Source organism: Colossoma macropomum, unplaced genomic scaffold, assembly GCF_904425465.1.
Source record: "Colossoma macropomum unplaced genomic scaffold, Colossoma_macropomum, whole genome shotgun sequence".
Taxonomy (NCBI): Eukaryota; Metazoa; Chordata; class Actinopteri; order Characiformes; family Serrasalmidae; genus Colossoma; species Colossoma macropomum.
In genome coordinates, this window is record NW_023494792.1 from 26,931,173 (window position 1) to 26,947,979 (window position 16,807).

The 16,807-nt window shown below is 38.8% G+C and overlaps 1 protein-coding gene across 1 annotated transcript in view; it reads right to left on the reverse strand.

The window, feature by feature from the left end:
* col22a1 (collagen, type XXII, alpha 1) overlaps positions 1-16,264 on the reverse strand; it is a 123,029-nt gene extending 106,765 nt beyond the window's left edge. The window contains exons 1-3 of the mRNA XM_036576727.1: positions 15,861-16,264; positions 9,481-9,632; positions 6,673-7,239 (exon numbers count right to left, since the gene is read on the reverse strand). Of these exons, the coding sequence (XP_036432620.1) occupies positions 6,673-7,239; positions 9,481-9,568 (655 nt within the window). The 5' untranslated portion in view covers positions 9,569-9,632; positions 15,861-16,264. The remainder of the gene's footprint in view (positions 1-6,672; positions 7,240-9,480; positions 9,633-15,860) is intronic.
* Positions 16,265-16,807: the final 543 nt, after the last annotated feature.

Consider the following 16,807-nt stretch of genomic DNA (forward strand, 5'->3'; position numbering starts at 1 on the left):
CCTTTGTCTGCAGAGTTTAATGCCTCTAACTGTCCTGCACAGTTTGGCGTTTTCCTACTCAGTCAATCCTGATTCAACTCAGCAGATAATTGCCAAGTTTAGTAAGTGTGTTAGCAGGAATAACACCAAACACTGCTGGACACCGGCCCTCCAGGACCACCGTTCCCTCTTCCCTGCTCTAAAAGAACGTTCCTACATAAAGCGGTTATGAATACACTGCCTCAGCGTCTTAGACAATGATTTGTGATAGTTTTGAGAAGGATTTGCGGTGGAGAGGTACATGCAGGGCGCTGTGAGGCAAAGTAGTCCCCAAAGAAAACTTATTTTATGTATTTTTTCCAGATTAATCACTGTTCCACCATTATCAACACTACTTATAAACACTCAGGAGACTTGTGTAGGCTCACTGGTGGTTTTGGATAGTAAATAAAATGGCTATATTTGTGTTGTAGTCATTGTGACGTCTGGTTCCTATCAGCACCACTGTAAAGAAATCTAAGTCAGTAAGTCTCTCTACAGTGAACCATTTCGCACCAAACCATTCTGAATGACTCTGTTTACATTTCAACCATTTAATCCTGCAGAAATTAAAACAAAAAAAAACAATGGTGGAGTTTCCCTTTAACTGCTTCAGCTGCAGACAGAACTGGCTGGATGCTCCTGAGGACTGGATTGAAACCCTCTGCTTGACTTCAGCTTCCAGGTTTCTGGCATACATCCGAAAAAGGGTTAGAACCAGAACTGGCCCATAATTCTGCACCACAACAGCTCTTTAAAGAGGTGGTTCGGGCATTTTGGTGGTACCTACGTTTCCCTCTGGCTGGCCAGATGATAAAGCAGTGTAAAACCTGCTGTGCGTCATTGTTTTAAAATGGAGCTGCATGTGAACTCTAAGTCTAACTCTGAGCTACTTCCCATCATCGTCCCTGCGGCCTGCGCACTGTAATTTACAGAGTGACCCAAAATGGCTAAACAGGACGCCGTATAGGGTGTAGCTCCACAGTTCAGGCTACGCACAGTTTAGCATATGATCCATTTAGGTCGTGTTTTTCACTGGAGATTGCAAATGATAACACTGATGGTTGAAGTGCATGAAATTGAAATTAGAGCAGGGAAAACTCTAAACTGGGCCGTGATGTGGCCACGAGCTACACGGCTGCATTTAGGCCTCTCTAGCTAACAGCCTGGTACCTGCATACTTCAGTAATGCAGACTGTTGATCAGCCAAAGGCAGTTATAATAAAGGCAGCGAGGCATCTGTGATCATTTACCCATAATTACTACAGCAAAACAATGAAATACGAATAATATGATCATAATTATCCTCTTACTTCAAGCCTATTATTCAGTTATTAATCTTAAGGCATATAATTGAGATTCGAGGGGAATTAAAGGGCCCCAATCTAACATGGGGAAAAATGTAATTCAGATTTTTTTTTTTTGGAGTTTAACAGGTTGGAGCAGAACATGCTTTGGTTCACCCTTTCGTATTCCCACAGCAATGTCGGCTGCAAATTCTCATAGTAATTTGATAGATGTTTCTCAATATTCAGAGATGAAGATCTGAAGATGTTTTATGCCACCAAAGTACATTGTTTCATCATAAGTGTTTATTGATCAGAAAGGACTGTGTATAAGGGTTTACTATATTATACTATATCATTTTAATCATCCTCTTGGTTTCAGCTAGCCAGGCTAATGTACAGCCAACACATAGTGGAGTTAGTTTCAACACTGTTTTGTAGCACATAAACAACGCACAGTGAGAGCTAGCAAGGCTAAAGTACAGCCAACACACGGTGGAGTTAGTTTTAACACTGTTTTGAAGCACATAAAACACTCACAGTGAGAGCTAGCCAGGCTAAAGTACAGCCAACACATGGTGGAGTTAGTTTTAACACTGTTTTGAAGCATATAAACAACTCACAGTGAGAGCTAGCCAGGCTAAAGTACAGCCAACACATGGTGGAGTTAGTTTTAACACTGTTTTGAAGCATAGCCAGATTAAACTACAATTAACACATGGCTGGGTTAGATCCCTAAAGTAAACAGTGAGAAAACTCCATACAAGTATATAATATAATCAAATAATTGTATACATTCAAAACAGTTAATTGTTCATTCAGATTCATCAGAAATGGACTATAGATGCCACGTAAATTATATATCCTTCAGTTTTATTTCGCTAATATTTGCCATTCTACCCTGTAGTCAACAATAAATTAGCCTGTGTTTGACAGATACCTCTTTTGACGAATAATATAGATTTTGATGCTGTTATTTTTCATGTATTAAAGTTGGAAGGTTCATGGGAGTTATATTAAAATGGTTATGTTTGCAGACATTTATCAGACTTTTATAGCAAATAGTCCCTAATCTCTTACAATTAGCCGTACTTATGGGGTAAGTTGTAACATTTGCAATCATGCCACTTGCGGCTGAATTGTTTATACATATTAGGTGCTTGAAAGTTTACATTTTTTTGTTTTTGTAAGACTCACAACATGCCGAAGAATGCGTCTGTTGCTTTCTCTCATTGTTTGTATCTTGCAGCCCTGCATTTGGGGTTGGAGTATATGAGTGACAGCAACGGGTATCAGCCATTCACTCAGTCAGGCAGTGACTCTGTAAGAGACAGCGGCTCTCATAGGCTGGTTCAGCAAAACTATTAATTTTGTTAAAGTATGTTCTTTAAGTTATATACAAAATATGGTAGGTCAGGTTAGCTCTCACCTGTGATTCAGAACTATTTGATATTTGATGATTAAATAATTCGGTTTCTACTATAAAACTATGAAACTACCATGGTTTCTTGGAGTTTAGAAGATTTATTATTGAAGATTGTTGTAAAAATTCTATTTTCTCCCCAATTTAGTCGTTTCCAATTCCACCCGCTAGTTAGGACTCCCCCAATCACACGATGCTATCAACGCTAGGAGGGTGAAAGCTAACACAGGCTTCCTCCGAGACCTGTGAAGCACCACCGCTTCTTCTCGAACTGCCGCTCACGCAACATCACTGGACAGCTGAACGCGCTCGGAGGAAAGCGCCAACCGCCAGATCTGTTACGTTATCCAAATAAGACTAAAACCGCTCCACTCTTAAGACTATGACATTTTGTATTTGCCATAGATGCTGAAATATTTCAGCAAATTCTGACTAATATATTCGTAGGTGTGCTTGTTAGATAAGAACAGCAGACTCTCCCTCAGGAACCTATGCAGCACAGTAGGGTAAGAGGGAGGAAGCCCAGGGAGGAAAGGCCTAATCGAAAGTTTCCTGATGTCTGACAGAGGAGCAGCTGGCTAATCAAAACCAGATTTGGGGGTAGAAGAGCTGCGGCGGGGGAAAAGAAACATGGGGATTAGTACGCCCAAACCTATTATAGCCTGTTGCTGTTGGATTTAGCAGTGCCGTGTATTGGATGTGATTAGAGACTTGCTGCTTTGTGGCTAAGGGTGGACCACCGCTCTGAGTCAAAGCCCAGCGGACATGTGTGATGAGATTGTCCTTTCTGAATAATAAAAAAAGAGAAAGAAAGCAAGACAATGACTCTGCTTAACACACCTTAAATTGGTTTTTACTAACAACGGTTAGTTCTTTCAGCCTCTAAAGAGCTGTCTGGCACCGTCCAAATCATTATGCATAAAATTAAAACCATATTGTCGTGCATAACAATCAGCAGAGGGAATTCATTTGAACTCGAATACTGAGAAAAGAAGGTAAGCTTTTCTTAAGGACGGTAGGATAAGGAGGGGGAGCTGCCAAACAGAGTCTCTTATGCATCCGTTAAACTGACAGTATTTAGACCTTGAAGTTTTAGTAATTACACCACGGAGCGGTTGCCTTTGGTCCATGCTGATCATGTGCAGCTTTTAAAGGAAAAGCTGCAGATTAAAAGGTGCAAACGTGCCACACTGAGGCCCAACTCCACTGGAAACATTAGAGCTGTAATTTTCAGAGCAGAAATAACTCTCTCCATGCACATGCCATGTTTTCTATCCACAGGTATTCTTAGACGTAAGTATACAGTGCCCAGTCAAGCTGGACAAGAGGCATATTTGGAGGCTACGCTAGAGAAAGGACACTCCTCAGTTCCCAAGCTGACAGACGTATTTCTTAGTACGAACAGAGAAAGAATGCATTAGTGAGGTCTGCTTGATCTGCGTTCAGCTGTACAATATTTGATGCCTTAAACTATGAAATCTCCTTTTATTTGTAAATTTAAGCAGTACAAAGTAGGTGTTTCTAATAAAGTGGCCAGTTAGTGGAAGGACAAGGTAGGTGTTTCTGATAAAGTGGCCAGTTAGTGGAAGTACAATGTAGGTGTTTCTAATAAAGTGGCCAGTTATTGGAAGTACAAGGTAGCTGTTTCTAATAAAGTGGCCAGAGACTGGAGGTACAAGGTAGGTGTTTCTAATAAAGTGGCCAGTTACTGGAAGTACAAGGTAGGTGTTTCTAATAAAGTGGCCAGTGAGTGGAAGTACAAGGTCAGGTGTTTCTAATAAAGTGGCCAGTTTTTGGAAGTATAATGTAGGTGTTTCTGCTAAAGTGGCCAGAGACTGGAGGTACAAGGTAGGTGTTTCTAATAAAATGGCCAGAGAGTGGAAATACAAGGTCAGAGTTTCTAATAAAGTGGCCAGTTAGTGGAAGTACTGGTAGGTGTTTCTAATAAAATGGCCAGTTAGTGGAAGTGCAAGATAGGTGTTTATAATAAAATGGCCAGTGAGTGGAAGTACAAGGTCAGAGTTTCTAATAAAGTGGCCAGTGAGTGGAAGTACATGGTAGGTGTTTCTAATAAAGTGGCCAGTTAGTGGAAGGACAAAGTAGGTATTTCTAATAAAGTGGCCAGTGAGTGGAAATACAAGGTAGGTGTTTCTAATAAACTGGCCAGTGAGTGGGAGTACAAGGTGGGTGTTTCTAATAAAGTGGCCAGTTTTTGGAAGTACAAGGTAGCTTTTTCTAATAAAGTAGCCAGAGAGGGGAAGTACAAGGTCAGGGTTTCTGATAAAGTGGCCAGTGAGCATATCTCTCTATATAAAACTAACTTTAATGATAGAATCGTCTTGAAGTTACATAAACACTTCACACTCATGCGCACACACACAGATAGGAACACGCAAAACACTACTTTCACTAAAATAGCCGTCTCTCGTTCCAGCCTGCATGCCTCAGTGCTCTGCTGAGGGCTGTTCGTTTTAGAATCTGTATTCATAGTGTTTTAATATAAGCGTGTTGTTTGTAGTGGCTATCTGAGCTGATCCCACATATCATTCAAAACGGTACTTATGCGTGAGGAGGAGAGGAGATGTGTAGGACTGAGATCCCACTTTTACTCTCTACATCCCCCAAAACCCCACCAAGGCATCAAACCACAAAAATGTCTTTGTCAGAAAAGCCTTAGTTACGCGCCAAATCCTGTCTCATGTAGCACAGCACTGTGCTATTCTGAATACACACTAAAGACAATATACTGCAATTTTATATTAAACCTCTTAAACATGATGGTTCTGCATAGAACCATGAACACTCAAAGAACCCTTGGCACGATTAAAGGTCCGTTTACATCATTAAATAGTTCTTCTTCAAATTGATGGAGAATGTGCTGTAGATGGTTCTATATAGAACCTATTTAAAAAAGTGTTTGGTGCTATTCAAGAACCCTTTTCCAAAAAGGTCCTGTACAGAACCATCTACAGCAGTTTTCCATCAATCTAGAGAACACTTTCATGATGCAAAGGAACTCAAATGGTACTTTGAGTGTTCATGGTTCTATATAGAGCCGTTTCTTTACTAAAGAACCCTTGAAGAACCATCTTTTAAAGCATATACTTCAGATTAATGTAGCCCATCTGAGTTTTATCTTATCTTATATCAGATTGTGATCTAGCTATAAGTGTTTTTGTTCTTCTGAAATGAAGGGTATTAATAGTGAATTTGTTCCTCCTACTCTTCTGGAAAGCCTTTACACTAGATGTTGGAACATGGCTGTGAGGATTTGATTGCATTAAGCCACAAGAGAATTAATGAGGTCAGGTACTGATGTTGGATGATCAGTTCTGGACACTTCAACTCATCCCAAAGGTACTGGATGAAGCTCCATCACTCCAGAGAACACAGTTCCGCTGCTCCACAGCCCAATGCTGGGCTTTATACCCCTCTAGCGGACGCTTGGCATTGGACATGGTGACCTTAGGCTCAAGTGCGGCTGCTCCAGAGCTTCCCATTCTATTGATCGGTGCTTTTCTATGGAGATTATAGGACCTGTATATAGTAAGCAGCTGAATTCATTAAATAGATGGGGTGATGGACACTTTTGGACATAGTGTATGTTTGTTGGACCCCCTTTTGCTCAGCACTGCCTCCTATGATAAACAAAACACCATTGGCCAAGTTTTGAGAAAGTTTGGATCTATAAGAAGCCATTTGAAAACTATTGGTCAGGAACTTGACCTAAAAATCTTCACAAACACTGATCAAAGTATTTAAGTGTTTTTAAGTATTTAAGTATTTAATTCATTAGATTAAATTCTTCATATCAGTGTTTTTATGTGAGTGTTGTGTTTTGTGTTTTCTATTCCTTTTGGCTCTTTTAGACCTTTCCCTGCAATTTTGGTTGCTATCTAATATCCCTTCGTCCTTATTGTGCAAACAAATGAAAAATATACTCACTCTCACAGAGTCTACTCCTCAGCCTTCCTCTGATTCTATCAATAGCATCGAAATCTGTCACATGGAAGACGTGGGCATTTTTGGGTTCGGCCGCAATTTCCTCCAGCTCCTCTTTCAGCGCCTCCCCGATCCCCACAGCAAACATCCTGATGCCGGCTTTGGCTGCTGCGATAGAAGGCTCCAAAACGTAATCCTGACTCCTGCCGTCTGTCAGCAATATGGCCACCTTCTGGATGCCCCTGGCGGGGGGCCGTGCCCCTGCCTGGACGGTGAAGATGTTGGTGGTGGTGTAGCTGATGGCGTCTCCTGTTTTGGTGTTTCCGCCCAGGTAGCGGATGTTCCTGGCAGCCCTCTTGACCTCCTCCAGGCTTTTGTACCTGGCCAGGTTGAACTCAGTGGTGGGACGGTCACTGTAGCGCACTACAGCCACCCGTGTCTTGTCGTCTCCGACGTCAAACGACTCCACCAGATTGGACACCCACTGACGGATCTTCTCAAAGTTCTCCTTGCCCACGCTGGAAGATGTGTCCAGAATGAACACCAGGTCATAGTGGACGTTCTTACAACCTGGAAATATATGGTTTATAGCTTAAACGCATCTTAAAAACATGGTACATCGTAGTGCTTGTGAAATAAACAGGACTCAGCCACTTTACTGATGATGGGAGCTAAATCAAGAAGAGCTAATTGACCTTTTGCCTAACTTCTCCCCAAAATAGTGATTGTCCAGTCGTAGCTTAGCAACTGTAACTAGACTTGGGCACCTCTGACAAGTAGGCCTGCCACAGTTATTACATGGTTGCAATTACTTGAGCTGATTGCAGTTATTTTCCATAGTTGTTAGCTTTTTATAATCATGTTTACATTGCAGAATGTGAATTGGGTGCTTTTTCAACCACTGGGTTGAGGCAATAGCAACAGTTTTAACGTTGCTATAAGACCTTTGATGTATTCATAATGCCTGTAGAGGGCGGCGGTGAGTGACGTTTGTTTATTTGATGTTTGTTAATGACGCCTTTAGAGGGCGGCGGTGAGCGACATTTGTTTATTTGATGTTTATTAATAACACCTTTAGAGGGCGGTGGTGAGCGACATTTGTTTATTTGATGTTTATCAATAACACCTTTAGAGGGCGGCGGTGAGTGACGTTTGTCTTTTGATGTTTATTAATGATGCCTTTAGAGGGTGGCGGTGAGTAAGGTTTGTTTATTTGATGTTTATTATTAACTCCTTTAGATAGCGGCAGCGGGTAATGTTTGTTTATTTGATGTTTATTATTAACTCCTTTAGATGGCGGCAGCGGGTAATGTTTGTTTATTCTGTATTTATTTATAACACCTTTAGAGGGCGGCGGTTAGTAAGGTTTGTTTATTTGATGTTTATTAATGACACCTTTAGAGGGCGGCGGTGAGTGACGTTTGTTTATTAGATGTTTGTTAATAACGCCTTTAGAGGGCGGCGGTGAGTGACGTTTGTTTATTAGATGTTTGTTAATAACGCCTTTAGAGGGCGGCGGTGAGTGACGTTTGTTTATTTGATGTTTATTATTAACACCTTTAGAGGGCAGCGGTGAGTGACGTTTGTTTATTTGATGTTTATTATTAACTCCTTTAGAGGGCGGCGGTGAGCGACGTTTGTTTATTTGATGTTTATTATTAACTCCTTTAGAGGGCGGCGGTGAGCGACGTTTGTTTATTTGATGTTTATTATTAACTCCTTTAGAGGGCGGCGGTGAGTGACGTTTGTTTATTTGATGTTTATTATTAACTCCTTTAGAGGGCGGCGGTGAGTGACGTTTGTTTATTTGATGTTTATTAATGACTCCTTTAGATGGCGGCAGCGGGTAATGTTTGTTTATTATGTATTTATTAATAACACCTTTAGAGGGCGATAGTGAGCAGTGTATGTTTATTTCGGATTAAGCTGCATCTATTCTCAGCCGGGAGCTTCTAAGTATAGCTAAAATAGCTAATCACTCACTTTTGACTTTAATAGTTACATACAAAGACAATTCAATTATCAATGTCAATTATTTACATGGCAATTAATCGTCAGCTAAAGTTTCATCATCATGACAGCCCCACTGACAAGATTTCAGTATCCGAACTTTGTATGATGTTCTGTTACCTAAACACAGTGTAGAAAACCACATGGTCAAATTCAACCTGTCAAAAGTCACAATCTTAGCCTGCTCCAGATTAATACGGCTGATTAGCTAACTATCAGTCTGGTTAGCTGGTGTTGTAAATTTATTGGATTTAGTAGAGAATGGCAGCAGCCTAATCACTGTTTGCTAACTAGCTTAGCCAACACTGGGCCCAGCAGGACATACACTGTAAACGCTAAAGTGCACATAATCACACATTTACCTGTTCTAAAGATTACTGCTATTTTACTTTCATGTCATCCATATGGATTATTGTTTAATAAGGCTTTTTGACAGGATCTGTAGGCTGTAGCTTCTCTCTTTACCCTTTTAGCGCTAATAGGCTGCAGAGAGGTCTCAATGCTTTGCAAATCTTCTACCCTTACCATTGAATACTCATAGTTTAATAGCTTTAATGTAGCAATAGTAACCAAGGAGGGGCGGGGTTTAGCAAAGCAGCCATAGGCTAAGCTTTGTTCACACACTAAATCCATTCAGTATCAACCACAGCAGGCCAATGTGGATCCATATCAAGTTTCTAGTCTGTCCAATCATCACATTTGAGGTTATAATAAACTATTACCAGCATAAAGTGATCTAGCCTTAATAGTACAGTGATGTTGTGCCATTATAAGTCAGTATATGACCTCTGTTGATCTTACCTGCCCTCTGTCCCTCAACCCCATCACTGTACAATGTCAGGGCTATAATGGTCAGGACCAGAGCGATCCTGAACCCAAATCTCGGCATCTCGCCTTCTGCTCTGATCCTCTTCTGTGCACGTTAGGCTGTGATGGTCATCAAATCTCCAAACCTGTGGAGACATGGCTGGGATTACTCTGAATTCCCCTCCATGCAGTCTGAGAGAAACTGAGCCTATATTGGGTTATACTGGGCGGTAACAGATATGAAGCAGGGTATTTGTCTTGGCGAAGCACTGCATGTTGGGAAATACAATGAAATATAGCCAGCTTAGTAAGACATCGAAGAATCAGGTTTGGTTCTTAATGATAAAAACCACAAAGGGGAACCGCAGTCATAAATATGGCTGATCTTGAGTCATTCAGTTTTCATACTTCATCCACAGTTTCCTTCGCTGAGTGTTGGAGAGTGTGTGGGATGTGATACATGGTCATAGAGAAGCATTGTGTTTTCACTGCTCATGTGTGAGAGTGCATTAGGGACACTCATACATAGATGATGAAAGTAGGAAAACTTATCTAAAAGTTCTGAAATCCCACAAAGTAAGAAAGTAGCAAGCAACAAAGCAAAGTTTCATGTTTTAATTCATTCCCCAGTTGACTGAAGCTGACACAGAGGCACTGCTGACTCACTCCCCTCCCCGAGCGCTCTGAAATGGATGTTTTGCTGGAAGTTTTTGATTTAGCGAAGGAGAGGAGGCCTCTGGAGCGCACTGCAGTCAGCAGGCACCAGTAGGAAACACTGAATTACGGACCACAGAGCTGTGATGATGTGGCAAAGGCCTCATGTCCACTTCGAACAAACAACAGCCGCTAGTTACACCAGCAAGACTATCCATACCAGAATCTGACATATGGCAAAATGTCGCTGTTGTCGGAAGAAAAACTCATATCTCCAAAATGGGAACTTTACAGGAGAAGGAAAAAACCTACTTTACTTTTAATGTAAGTCAATGGAACCAGATTCTTTTCCAAGTCATTTTGGGTCGTTTATTTCAGTCCATTCATTATGATATTTACATGCAATAAAAAGGGCAACAGGTTTTTTCAAATTATGTCAAAAACTGAAAAGCATCAAAAATGGAGATACAAGGTTTTATTCCAACAGCAGCGATATGTATTTCAAATATATGACATCTATTAGCACTTTACATGAAGCGCGTCTACATAACACATTCATAACTTCTTACGTAAACACTTCCTAACGTGTTCATGAATGTTTACATCAGAATTTATAAAGTATTCACGTTTTACATGATATTAATGTGGACTAATATGTCATTTTACTTAGAAACATTTTCCAAAATAAAAGTCCTAATTTTTCATTTTGGAAAAGTACATTATTTCAGTAAAACGTCTTATTTCTAAATAAAAATGATCTCGCTTTGTCCCCTTGCTCATTATGTGCTTTGACACTCAGGCACATTTCACTTATACCTTCGACATCTTTTCAAATTATTTGTTTTTCCTTAAGCATTTGTTGCTTTGCATGTCACTTTACTATATGGACAGTAAAATAGTCATAAATATTTACAGGGCCATAACACTCATCCATTCCCCATAGATGCTGGATAGCCACTTCAATGTAAGTAGACTACTTTGCATTGCAGTTTAAAGATCCAGATAACATGCATGTTAACTTCCATTATTTCTGAGGTAAAGTCAAAACAGAATTTATTAATCCTTGGGATAAGAGTGCAACCACTTAACCCCAATAGAGCTACACTTGGGATAAATAATGTTTTCCTCACCAATATATCGACTGTTGAATTAACCATTTGACACAATACAATTCTGAAGAAGACACAGTCAAAAGGAGAAAGAGTAACAAAGTGGAAAATAAGTAAAAGAAGTTGAAAGTATAAGCAAAATGTGTCAAAGTGTCAAAGCACTTCATGACCAAAGGGGGTAAAGTGAAATCAATTTTATTTTGACTGTCCCAAAATGAGGCTTTTTATAATTTATTAATTCAGTTTTTCAAAATAAAAATATATTTATTTTGAAAAATGTATCTCAGTAACATGGCATAGTAGTCTATATTAATATCATGTAAAACCATGTATGCTTTATGAATGTTGATTTTAACATTCATGAGCATGTTATGATGCATTTATGTAAGGTGTTATGAATGTGCTATGTAGACACCCTTCAAGTAAAGCGTTACCCAAATTTCCTCTTAAATCCAACTTACATTAGTGGCATATGGACATATACGTGACATATATGCCAAATTATTTGAAACTGGCCATTTTTAAATACGGGACATATATTTCAGCCACATATCAACATACACAAACACATATGTGTAACATATATTTACCAATGGATGATAGAATCCATTACTCATATATGGATGGCATATATTACTCATATAAGCTGACTGTATGTTACATAACAGGGTCTTCTTTGTTTGTTACACATACTGCCTATGCATTGTGCATATATGTGTTCACCCACCTTTTGGTATGGTCAATATATTATGCATATATGTCCAATATTTGATGAGTGTACACAGCTTATATGCACATATATTTTTAAAACATATGCCTGACTCTTTATGATATATGTGCACATATGACCACATTTTATCTCCTCTTATTCATGTCATTTGGTTAGGTAGCTGGTTGGTTAGTTAGTCATTATGTTTGCTTTCATTTTTTTCCACCATTTTTTTCATCTGAATGTGCCGTGTCGGACCCAGGAGAGTTAGCTAACCCTGCTCTTGTTCCTGAGCGTCCACAGCTCCTCCTAGCATGGTTAACCTCTGAAACGGGTGAACAGCCACATTTAGAACAGGTCCTTCTCACTTTTCTTAGAGATCACGAACGCAACTATAACCTGTGATTTTACAAGCAGTAAACAACCATTTATTCACTTGCAGTGGGCTGCAGAGTCTGAATAGTGCTGTGTTTAGACTAAACAGGAGTTCATATTGGTTTCCTTTTGCTTTTAGTTTCTCATTTTTGTTTTACACTTTGGATTTTTCTGACACTAAACTTGCTCATGAACATGAGCCTGAAACCTCAATACTGATTCATATAGGGCTGGTTTCCCAGACATGGATTAAGCCTAGTCTTAGACTAAACTGCGATGCCAATACAAATTCTTTTTGGTCTTAGATTAGCCTTAATCTGGCTCTTTGAGACCGTCCCATTTATTTGCTCGAAATACAGACTTAATGTCTCATTTTCTTGAGATTTTGACATACTATATCAAAATTATGAGTTACTATATTTTAAGAAAGTAAGTAATCATTAGTAATCATTAATCGTCAATAAGTCATTATTACAAAATTACAAGATGCACCTTTATTTTGACACAGTAAGTCATTATTTCAATATCGTAAGTCAATATTTTAAGAATGTAAGTAATTATTATGGCAAAGCATAGCAATAACTTGAAAATCTAATTCATTCCTCCAAACTACTAAGTCAATATTTCAAGATAATAAGTCAATATTTTCAGAAAAAAAAAGTTTTTTTAGAGATACTAAGTCAATATTTTGAGAAAGTAAGTCATTTATTTAAGATACTAAGTCAGTATCTGAGAACGTCACATCTTTGAGATACTAAGTGATTATTATAAGAAAAAAGTTTAAGATATCAAGTTAGTATGTTGAGAAAGTAAATTGCGTATTTGACATACTAAGTCAATATTTATAAAATGATTTTTCAAGATACTAAGTCAGTATTTTGAGACAGCAAGCCACTTATTTGAGATATTTTGAGAAAAAAAAGAATTTTTTCAAGATACGAAGTCAACATTTTAAGAAAAAAGGATATTTTAAGATACTAAGTCAGTATTTAGTGTGTTTAGAGTAAACAGGAGTTCATATTGGTTTCCTTTTGCTTTTAGTTTCTCATTTTTGTTTTACACTTTGGATTTTTCTGACACTAAACCTGCTCATGAACATGAGCCTGAAACATCAATACTGATTCATATAGGGCTGGTTTCCCAGACATGGATTAAGCCTAGTCTAGTCTAGACTAAATTGCAGTGCCAATACAAATTCTTTTTAGTCTTAGATTAGCACTAATCTGGCTCTTTGAGACCGTCCCATAGAGTTGTTGCTATTGTTAGTAGAGAAGCTGAATTTCCATAAAACCTTTGTTTGTGGTAACTGACCTGTATGTCATGCATTGACAGTAGGCTATGACTGAGTCTGTGAGTCTAGTGACTGAGACTGTAGGCCACAGTTGGTCCCATACAAATCCATGGTGTAATAGTTTAAACTAATGAAGGCTGTGTTATTACTGTGACTCTGCTCTGGCTCTGGCTGGGTTGATTGATAAAATGATAGCATTTAAAATTATTACATAGACTGTTCTATGATTAGAAAGGGAGATGGGGAAAAACAGAACTCTCTCTGTGTGTAATCACATAAGAAGCACTCAGTGTTTGTGTAGGTCAACACCCAATCCTGTTTCCCTGGGTCTGCTGGTCAAAAACAGTGGCCGTTCAGCAGATATAGCCCATATAGAGTGGTACAGCCCAGAAGAACATGAATGTTACAGTTGTGGACCTTAAAAAAGGATGAATATGAACTCTGTCCTAAAATAGCTGTTTGTATATTGAATACTATTTTACAGGGCTTTTAATTACAAGCACAGAATTCTATTTACTTACTGACCTAATGTCTCAAAATGTTCTCAAACAGTTGACTTAGTAGCTCAAAATAATGACAGATTTTCTCAAAATATTGATTCAGCGTTGCAAATTAATGACTTATTTTCTAAAAAATATTGATTTATTTTCTCATAATGTCACAATAATAATTTATTCACTTAAAATACAGACTTAATGTCTCATTTTCTTGAGATTTTGACATACTATATCAAAATTATGAGTTACTATATTTTAAGAAAATAAGTAATCATTAGTAATCATTAATCATCAATAAGTCATTATTACAAAATTACAAGATACACCTTTATTTTGACACAGTTAGTCATTATTTCAATATTGTAGGTCAATATTTTAAGAATGTAAGTAATTATTATGGCAAAGCATAGCAATATTTTGAAAATCTAAGTCATTCTTCCAAACAACTAAGTCAATATTTCAAGATAATAAGTCAATATTTTCAGAAAAAAAAAGTTTTTTTAAAGATACTAAGTTAATATTTTGAGAAAGTAAGTCATTCATTTAAGATACTAAGTCAATATCTGAGAACGTCACATCTTTGAGATACTAAGTGATTATTTTAAGAAAAAAGTTTAAGATACTATGTTAGTATTTTGAGAAAGTAATTTACTTATTTGACATATTAAGTCAATATTTTAAAAATGTTTTTTTCAAATACTAAGTTAATATTTTGAGAAAGTCAGTGTTTTGAGAAAGTAACTTCGTTGAGATATTAAGTCAATATTTTACGAAAAAAAGGATTTTTCCAAGATACTAAGTCAGTATTTTGAGACAGCAAGTCACTTATTTGAGATACAAAGTCAATATTTTGAGAAAAAAAAGGACTTTTCCAAGATACTAAGTCAATATTTTAAGAAAAAGAGATATTTTAAGTCAGTATTTTGAGAAAGTAAATTACCACTTATTTTGAGATACTAAGTAAATATATTGAGAGAAAACATAGTTGCTATGAGATAGTAAGTCAATATTTAGACTTACTGCTGTCAGAAACAGAAAAGCAGAAAAACGTAGATGATTTTTCTTTTCTATCCCGGCAGGAATGGAATTCCATTGAGAAAAATTAAAAAAGCAAAAAAAAAGTTTTGAATCCCAGACCTAAAGGCAGGCAGGCACTCAGAGCTTCAGGCTATGTACCACCATTGTGTCCTTGAGGAAAACACTCATAGCTCTCATACGCTCCAGTCTCCAGTCCACTATGTCTACACACTGGACAATGCATGTTCCATTCTGATATTTCAATAATCACATCAAACGCCACACTGAAATCACAAGCAGCTGAATAAGAATGTAAGACTTCCTCCACTGTAGGTGTATTTCCAGACCGGATGTGTTGGCTAACCCACTGGAGACCCAGCCAAGGGCCAAACCGAGGGCCAAAATCCAAAGGCCCTCAATACGATAGGCCTGGGAGAGAAGGGCAGATGAACAAACCAGACCCTCCACTCTATCACTGCCTCAGATGGAGAAAACAGCTTCCCCTTTTCAACAGTGTGCCAGAAAAAAAGAAAAGAGAAAAAAGTGGAGAAGATCTGTAGCTGGTGGAACATGACGAGCATCTAGAAGTTGACAGGCTTCCAGCAACTCCAAACAACAAAGAGATATGGCAACCATTGACCATGGTGGCATCAAATTGACCAAAAGATGTCACAAGTCTAAAAGCACTGACTATATAAGAAGAAATCTCCATCCATTCCTACCTGTCAGTCCTCAGTGGAGACTCTGCAGCCCTCATAAACACAGATTCTCTCTCCTGTCAACATCAACACAGCATCTTGGGATGAAGAACCGCTGCAGGTGTAAAAACACCCCCACTCTGACCCGTGCAGTAATCCGGAGAGCTGGGAGGCAGAGTGGAGTAGGAACAGTGGTGGAGTTGGTCTTTGAGGGAGTGAGCTTCACTCTGCTGGAAGGTGGGAGGGGGTGGAACTGCTGTTTAGAGTGTTGGGTTTCAGTGGGGACGAGGTGGTTGGGTGTGCAACCCTGCCCTGCCCTTCCCTGCCCAACAGACATCAAAAAAGGGGACTGACGGACCTCGCCAATTATAGACCGACCCTTCTCGGATATTTCTGTCGCTCTTTTCCTCCTCATCCCTCGCTCTCATTCTTTCTGTCCCTCTCTACCTCCACGTGTTGGCCTTAAATGCTACACTCCCTCTCTTCTTGGCTTCCCCGGCCCGCCTTACCCAACCACGGGGTAAACCACCCAGGGCCTGCCCCGGTCCTGCTGTGGTTGGTGGGATGCTTAGAAACAGTAATTCTGAAAGATGCACTAAAAAAAGTGATGCATTGAGTCACGACAGCCACATCAATGACAAATAGCATTTCCACAGTTATTTCTAAATGGAAGTCGACATTGTGTTGATGTAACATCTTTTGTTAATGTAGCAATGATGTGCATTTATTTTTCAGCCTCTAAAAATGGGGATCTATGTGTGAAAATGGTGGTAATTCACACAATTCAGCCACTTTGCATGGAAATCCCTTCAAATTAAAGCTGAAAATCTGCTCTTTGACCTCATATATAAGCTCAATTTTTAATTTAATTTCAGCTCCAATATGCTGTGGCTGACTGCTAGAATAATAACTTCATTCATGGACTGTATATGGACCAGTTTAACCAATTAGTCCAAACTTTCAAAAAAATT